At 50.6% G+C, this 8475-nt stretch overlaps 1 protein-coding gene across 1 annotated transcript; it reads left to right on the forward strand.

Moving 5' to 3' along the window:
- Nucleotides 1-1200: 1200 nt before the first annotated feature.
- SLC16A2 (solute carrier family 16, member 2 (thyroid hormone transporter)) lies at nt 1201-8246 on the forward strand (the record flags this gene model as incomplete). Its single annotated transcript, XM_010022377.1, has 5 exons — nt 1201-1363; nt 4964-5426; nt 5847-5990; nt 6521-6749; nt 8026-8246. Coding segments are annotated over 5 exons (1220 nt in total), but the record flags the coding sequence as incomplete, so codon positions are not given.
- Nucleotides 8247-8475: the final 229 nt, after the last annotated feature.

Below are 8475 nucleotides of genomic sequence, written 5' to 3' on the forward strand. Positions count from 1 at the left end.
GGGCTTCTTTGTGTTGCCCTTTTTGAAAGGCAGAGGTTGGAGAGGCTCTTATATAGCCAGGACTTGCTATTTTCTGAAGGGACCTGGTTGTTTTCTGAAGATCTCACAGCTTTTGAAGGATGGGTCGTTATTGTGTGAGGCTGTGTTAAAAGGGTTTGCAGAGTGTTTGGTTTGGGTGCAAAAACAACAACGCAAAAAAAGGGATAAAAAAAGCAAGGAGCACATGTCCTGGGGCCTGTGTGTGGCAGATGGTGCTTGGCAGCCCAGAGCTGAGGCTGGCAGATGCTCCAGGAGGTCCCTCCACTTGGTGCTAGGTAGAGCTGGGGGCCCCTTGTCCATCCATCCTGCCTCACGCCCCATTGAGGGGACCTCTTTCTTCTCCTCTGAGCTGGTAGACTGAGATGTTTTTCCTTACCACATTGCTTTTCTTGAAATCCTGCCTTTCCTCCCCAAAATAGTCACAGAAACCATTAAAGAGAGACAGTGGAGGGCAGGGAGAAGATGATGAGCTGAAATAGTCTGGAAATAATAAAAGCTTCTGAAAAAAAGACAGACAGTGGTTTTCTCCAGAGGTGGGTTGAGAGGAAACATGAGATCATAGTTCACTTGGACATCACGGGGCAGGGCCAGGGATGTGATCTAACCTGGCACAAGCTGCGTGTTTCCCATCAGCTCAGCTGCAATGAAATCCCCACTGAACACGGGGCGAGGGGCAGGGGAGGCACTCCTGACCATGGGGAGTGGGGAGCAGTGATGGATGAGTGTGGTGCTTGAGGACACAGAGCTATAGCTCAACATAGGAAACTCTTCATAGCCAAAGCCAGCGGGCAGAGGGCTCTGAGAAGCTCGTGGGGGCTACTTATGGAAGCAGCATAAGTAGAGGCATCATTATACCTCCACGGGCCATTAGGAAAGGAGCATGGAAAGCTCAGCACCTTCCCTAGGACATGTGTGAACCCAATAGAGAGGAATAGAAGGAAAACCTGAGCAGTGAGATGCTGCAGACTGCACCCTGTCCATGATGCTGGTGGGCAGTGCAGTTGGTAACCAGGTTATTTATGAGCTGTGCCATTAACAGTGTGGTGGGGCTGCCTCTCTGCACAACCACCTTCAAAGCCGGATTCAGTCCCTGGTTGTTCCTCTCCTGTCCCCCCTTTGATGTTCCACCCTGACCATCACCTTTCTTCTCTCTCTCCCCAGCATGGGTCGGCTCCTTGGCCATGGGCATGATTTTCTTCTGCTCTCCCATCGTCAGCATTTTCACCGACCGGATCGGCTGCACGACCCCCACGACCACCCGGGCCCCGCCAGCCACGGGAGCTGCCATCGCCTTCATCGGGCTGCTCTCCAGCTCCTTCACCAAGTAAGGCTGCAAAGGGGCCATCCAGCTCCTCAGCAAGCTCCTTGCTGTTCCCCACAGCCCCTCTGCCTAGACATTGCTGCTTCTTTTTGGGGCAAAGCAGGTGGTTTCCATCCAGATGAGAGGGCTCTTGGCATCCCCACAGCCCATTGCAGCTCACATGTGCTCAGCCTGTCACTCTCCAAACTGAACCAGGTTACTCTTTTGTCCTTTTATAACAAGAGAGTGAATTTTGCCTGAGTGAAGCACTTTATTTTATGGGATTTCAGCTCTCAGGTCCTTCATTTGATCTTTAAAACACACAATGAGAAGCTGGTGTGACTGTTGCAGGCAGCTCCAAAGACAGATTCATGAACAAAACCGTTCTCTTTTGCAATCGGTTTCACATTTGGGACTGAAAGTAAATTAATGCTTAGTATGTTTGATGGGTTACACCTAGCAAGGGAGAGTTTCTGTGCAGGGTAGATGGGGAGGAGGATGCAGGTGAGGTTTGGAGCAGGTTGTGCTGTTACTGTGCTGGCATCCTTCTGGCAGTGCAGGATGATCGTTGCTCCTCATTTTTCCTGGCTGATCCCATGCCATGAGTTTCTGCTGGCAGGCACTCACTGATGTGCATTTGGATGTTAGGTGTACCTGATTTGGTGTGAGTCTGTCTTTGTGGGAGCAAAAAGAGGTCACCTCTGGGCTCTTTTATGCAGCACTTGTTAAAATGTAATCTCAAGGGCACTGTGGAGACACCCTCCACAGCATCATTTGCCCCAGTTTTTCCTGTAGAAAAATATTGCTTTGGGTTGGATTTCAGTTAAAATCAGTATTTTAATTAAAATGCTTTAAGAAGTGGGTTTTTTTAAGGCAAATACATGCTGGTTTCCCAGAGGACAAGTTGCCTGTTCTGTGCTCCTCCCTGCCCACCCTGCCTGCACAGGATAGCAGACCACCGACTCCCTTTCACCCTGGTCATTGAGGCCTTCGTGCTTGTCCCAGCCCTGGTTCCCTGTGGATATGTGCTATGTGGTGGGTCTCCAAGTCCCCAGCTGGGGGAGCCCCCCCATTACTTGGAGGGGGGAGGCAGCTTCTGAGTCTCCAGGAACTGGGATGAATTTCAACCAGGGGGCTTGGGATGATAAAACCATCTTGGGCAGCAGCGTGGAAGGAACCACACTCTGCAGCTTCCTCTGCAGGTGCCACCTCTTTGTATTCCTAAAGGTAATAGTCATCAGAGCAAGTGCAGTCAGTCCTGAAGGGATGCTGGCCTCCTGGCAGTGCAGATCACAGGGGCTCCCCATGTCATCTTGCTTCCCTTCTAATCGACAAGGCTTGGAATATTCTCCCCCCTCTTGAAAAATGTTCGTGCAAAGAAAACAAGCTCTTGGGACCGTATCGCTGCCAGTGGCTCATTGTGTTTGGCTTAAAAAGAAACCAAACAGCACAGACAGAGAAGAGTATTATTTCCAGGAGAGCTCCAGAGCTGAAATTCCCATTTCCTGCCTTTTTGCTCTCGGTTCACATTCCTTTGGCTGCCTTTTAAGGCAGAAAGGAGCCCCTTTGCAGCTGGACTGCAGCGAGGGAAGCTGCCTTCGGTACAGCCGAGCCAGAGGAGGAGCAGCAAGGCTGCGGGATTTGGCACTGCTCCATCTGGATGGCAAAAGCCAGTCCTGAAATTTGGAGCTAGCAACTCCTGCTCACCCAGAACAATGGGGAAGCTTTTTTTCCTGGTCCCCCTTGCCAGCTCCGCCAGCCACAGCTGGAGATGACCCTCTCGCTGCCAGCTGTGCTACATGCACTGGTGCAGAGGGAGCTGCTGTTCAAGAGCTGCTGCTGGAAAGGGGGGCACAGCGTGGGTTTGGTGGGCTCAGGCAGGGTCGGATCGAGCCTGACCAAGCCTTTTTCTCCTGATTTCTCTAAAATGGGTTTGCTTTGTCCAAATGGAGGTGCAGGGGGTTCCTAGCACTGCATTGAGCTGATCCAGAACCCCACTGAGCCTGCAGAGCTCATGCTCAGTGTCTCCTGCTCTCAAAATATTGGGAGCTTTGTATGAAAACCACTAAAGGAACAAAATATGGTGAAAAGCAGAGCTCTGGGGAAAGCTGAAGTTTTCCGGATGGGGCAAGGCAAAGCTTTTCCTCTTTGCTGCCTTGCATTGGGGTGTCTCCCATCATCTGCTCTCTCCATGGGAGACCTTGTTAGCCAAGGGAGATGATGCTGCCCATCCCACTGCAGGGCAGCTGGTTGATTCCCAGCAAGCAGGGTGGGAAATCCTGGCTAAGAAGCATGGCTAAAGGGAGCCCATGCTCATGCAGGGGTGTCTTAGCATCAGCGGGGAGCAGATGGCCAACCGTAGCATTTGTCTCCATTTATCCAACACGTCAGCTTAGTGCGGTGCCAAAGCTGGTGTGACCTGGCGGAGATGGCCAGGGCTGGTGTGTGGGAGGTCAGTGACAGCCTGCATGGCCCAGCTGCTGCCTGGCTCCAGCGGAGGGGGTTTCTGATGTGGCTTCGTTCTGGAGTAGCTGCAAATTGCCTTTTGTGACAGTCATTTGTCTTTGAGCTGTTGGGTACAGCAAGCACGCTCTGCTCTCTGCTTGGCTAGCTAAAGGGACAAGCTTGTAATGGAAGAAATGATGAGGTTGTAAACATTTTCTCAACTTTCAAACTGCTCTCTTAGATCTGGGCTGCTGTCTTCTCGCTTGCTGCGTGAGCAGCACTCAATATTGCACATGAGTTGTTCTGAGTGTTGGTGTAAAGACCCTGTTAGTGCAGTGTGTGTGGCTGGTGAGCTGCCCAAAAGGTCCCATCGCGCTCTCTTCCCAGACTTTTGCAGCCAAATGTACTGCATGGGGATGAAGCAAAGTCCTTCATCTGGAGAGAAACACAGTGGGTTATTTGCACTGCCTAAATTTAGGCTCCTTTCTCAGCTGCTCTTGTTGGGAAAACTGGGCTGGCAATTGGGAAACGGCTCCTTCCAAGGGCTCTCGGGGCTCTCTACCTGTTGTTTAGAGCAGCCACTTCACTCCCTCCTTGAGACCAGCCGCCTATGTAAGGTACAAATGAGATTGATTGTCTAACTGAAGGTCCCAGGGGAGCTTAGAGAAGAACAACTTAATTAGCCTGGAGTCTGGGCAGAAACTCAATGCTTCCTTCCTAAAAGCCTAATAACCAGCAAGGCTGGTGCCTTCTGCTTTCAAACACTGGGTGCAGAATGTTTTCAATTAGCCCTTTTAGTGGGGGAAAAAATGGATTTCCAGCTAAAAATAACCCACTGTGGCTACCTTTAGAAAACCTTGCTTGTTGTTGTAGTTTAGAAACCATTCGTGCTAGGTCATCTTCCCAAGGAGGGCAGGTTGGCTGCTGCCTTCTCTTTGCAGAAAGCACTCCCCAGCTAACCTTCATGTTCAGGAAGATTTAACATGCCAGCTGTGAAATGAGGATAATCCTTGCTTTGGCTAGGGAATAAGCTCCTTGAGGTCAGCCTGTCTGTGTCGCACCTGTGGTGTGTGAAACCTGGGTCTTGACTCCATGTTTTGCAGGACCATGCAGGAGGAAGCTTCCTTACCTGTGTGTAACATAACCACCTCCGTGTGTTTTGGGTTTTTTCCCCACTAGGTCTCTGGAAGTTCGTTATTTCACCTATGGGATCCTCTTTGGCTGTGGCAGCTCCTTCGCCTTCCAGCCCTCGCTGGTCATCCTTGGTCACTACTTCAAGCGCCGCCTTGGCTTGGCCAACGGCATCGTGGCCGGTGGCAGCTGCCTCATCTCCGTGCCACTTCCCTTCTTCCTGAAGATAGTTGGGGAAGCCATTGGGCTGGCACATACTTTCCAAGTACTCAGTGCCTTAATGCTCATCCAGATATTCTTGTCCATGACCTATCGGCCCATCTTGCCACCTTCTTGTGACTCTCAGCGGGACGGGCAGGACAAGCTGGGCAGCCGGAGCATGCGGCAGCAATGCTGGTCCCAGACACGCAAGTATTTCAACTTGAGGATTTTCCGGAGGAAGACCTATCGGATTTGGGCCTTTGGGATCGCTACTGCTGTCCTGGGATATCTTGTACCTTACATGAACCTGGTAAGAGCCTTGGAATTGAAGGGGTGTCCCTTTGCCTGGAGTGAAAGGGCTCCTCCATGCAAGCAAGGAGGAGGTGGGAAGGTGGAGATGGGCATTAGGGCCAGGGCCACCAAAAGCCTTGAAGCTCAGAAACTGCTGCAAGTGTATCTTGTAAACAGGGATAGTGATGGGAGGAGACAGCTTGTTAATGCTGCTCTGTCCTAGGGTGGGCAGAGTGGTCACTTCACATGTCTTCTGAGAACAAGCATTGGTAACAGAAAAGGATGGAGGTGGTGTGTGCAGGTCAGCGTGGTGCAGACATGAGGGTCACACAACCACCCCCAGCGCCAAGAGCCCTCTGTGGGATGTCTTGTCCCTTTTCTAGGATACGAGAGGGATTAACTCAGGATTCCCATCCTTGTGTCCTTCCCTCCATCCTAGGTAAAATACGTGGAGAAACGATTTCAAGAAACCAAAAAGGACTGGATCCTCCCGGTTTGCCTCGGAGCTATGTCGGGGCTGGGGCGCTTGATTGCAGGGCGCATTGGTGACTGCATTCCTGGGCTGAAGAAGATTTACCTGCAGGTACGTTGTGTCCAACCCTCCACGTAGCTGCTGGCTAACCACTGCGGGTCAGGGGATGGCATCTCTACAGCAGTATTGATGCTCTGCTTAATACCTGTCAACTACAGACTGCAAACCCTTTACTGGCCACTAGCTAACACCCTTGTCTGCTGTTAGGGAAGAACATTTACTATAGAAAGGTGCACAGAGAAGTTATACACTTGACCTGAGGCCTCGGTGTCCGTTCAGCAATCAAACTCTGTTGCCCCAAATCATCCCAAACTGCTGGACCGCCTCTCACCTTCTTGTGCTTTCTGAAGAACAAACTGCTGAAATGTAGCAGCTAATCCAGCAGCTAATCCTTCCTAAAGCTTCTTAAAAGGTTATTCATATGGGCCTCTCTGAGATGAGAGCAGAGGCTGGATGGCATTGCTGGATCCAGAGGAGGCAGCGATGTCATTGACCTGTTCAGGATCATCTTCATGATACTTCCTGCTGCCCGTCCCCACTCATCCTGCACACCAATGACATGCCCACTTTTGTCTCCCCAGGTTGCATCCTTCGTGCTGTTGGGCATCCTGTGCATGATGATCCCCCAGTGCCAAGGGTTTGAGGGTGTCATTGTCATCTGCCTCTTCCTCGGCCTTTGCGATGGCTTCTTCACCACCATCATGGCCCCCATTGCCTTTGAGCTGGTGGGGCCCATGCAGGCATCCCAGGCCATAGGGTACCTCATGGGGCTGATGGCTGTGCCCATGACCGCGGGTACGCCGATAGCAGGTTGGTAGTGCCGTGGTGCTGGACCTGGACTCAGCTGTTGGGAGGGAGCAGATCCTCGCGGAAGCTTTCACCTTGGGTGATATTTTAGAGTGAGATGAGATATATTGAATATATTTGAATTTCTGGGTTATCATGTTGCATGGGGTTTGAAGTATGGGTGTAGCATCACTCCATGCTATATCCTGTAGCATCTCAAGGCCTTTCTCCAGGCTGAGGAAAGGTGGCTGGAGGGGGAACAGTGAGAGCGAACCAAGATCACATTAACTGGTTTCTGTTCGAAGCTGAGCTAAGAATTGGCAGAGATCAATCTTTCAGAAGTTATTTCAGGTATCTGGGGACTGATTGTTAATACGTAACTTCGGCCCCTGGATTGCTGAATCAAAGTAAAAGATGTAACTACCCCAACCTGTGTCTTCCCAAGGTTTGGGTATGGGTTTAAGCATAGTAATAACCACAATGTCCCACAAACGAGCACTTTGCTGGCCCTTGAACAGCAGAATGTCTGCATGAGCAATTGCTAAGCTAAAGCTGTTTAAATGCCTTGGATCTTTCTGCTTCTGGCAGCCAAATTCAGTTTAACACCCTCATGAAGAAAGGTGGGGGTTGCAGATGTCTTGCTGTTAGGGTGCTGCTGCAGTACCCTTGCACTGGGCTTGCTGGGTGCAGGGGCTCATTTCATGGATATAATCCCCAGGCAGGAGAAAACTCAGAGGGATTTTCCGGTGCTGATAAATAGCAGTGTGTTATTCTCCAAGGATTCCTGACTGTGTCAGAACTTGCCAAACCAGCAAGTGCAGAACCTCATTGTTTTTTAAGAGATTGATTGTTGTTTGTAACTGGCTGACAGCCCCGTGCAGATAAAGTATCCATAAGCAAACTGAGGCTTCCAGATGAAGGCCATCTGGAGAGGAGCAACCCCTGCCTACTTTTCCTATGACCTCCTGGCTGACAAGGCATGGGGAAGAGCAACCTGAAGTGTCTGGCTGTTTAACAGTGCCTCAGCTTGTGTACGGGATTGTTTGGGATGTGTGCCGATTGAGTCCTGTTCTGGTTAAATAGGAAGGACAGCTGAGGCTTTCCTTGGCTTCCTTGCTGCATGGTGTTGGCTGTGCACATCCTTTAATCCGGGGCATACAAACTCCAAGGAATGCAATGGAAAAACTATTGGTTTAAAAACCCAAATCTCCCCAGATCAGGTGGTTGAAGCACTCAAGGGAGGAAACAAGCCTGTCATTAGGCTGACATGGCTATAACCACTGTTGTTCTTCTCTTCCAGGATACCTCAATGATTACTTTGGGAATTATGACGCAGCCTTTTATTTTGCCGGAGTCCCCCCCATCATCGGTGGCTTGGTGCTCTCTGTTGTCCCACTGGTCCACCAGAGGATGCTGAAGAAGCAGCGCCTGGATTCTGGCAAAGACAAGATGCTGTCCTCGGAGGCGGTGGTAAATGGGGAGCTGCTGCCAGGCTGTCCAGCCTCTGAAGCACACATATAACACCCCGCTCACTGACACTCGCTGTCACCACCAGCAGCCTCTCCATAGCCTAAGCACAGGCCCTTTCCCAGATGGACCGTAATTCCCAGTGATTGCAGACGCACTATGTTTGTAAAAGAAAAACCCACACAAAGCTCTTCTAGTTAAAGGCTTTTAACTAGCAGAAATGCTCTTTTTTGGGGACAATTTTGATTTCAAATCCTGTTTTGTTTTTCATCTAACCATTTTT

Source organism: Nestor notabilis, unplaced genomic scaffold (genome assembly GCF_000696875.1).
Source record: "Nestor notabilis isolate BGI_N333 unplaced genomic scaffold, ASM69687v1 scaffold18819, whole genome shotgun sequence".
Classification (NCBI taxonomy): Eukaryota; Metazoa; Chordata; class Aves; order Psittaciformes; family Psittacidae; genus Nestor; species Nestor notabilis.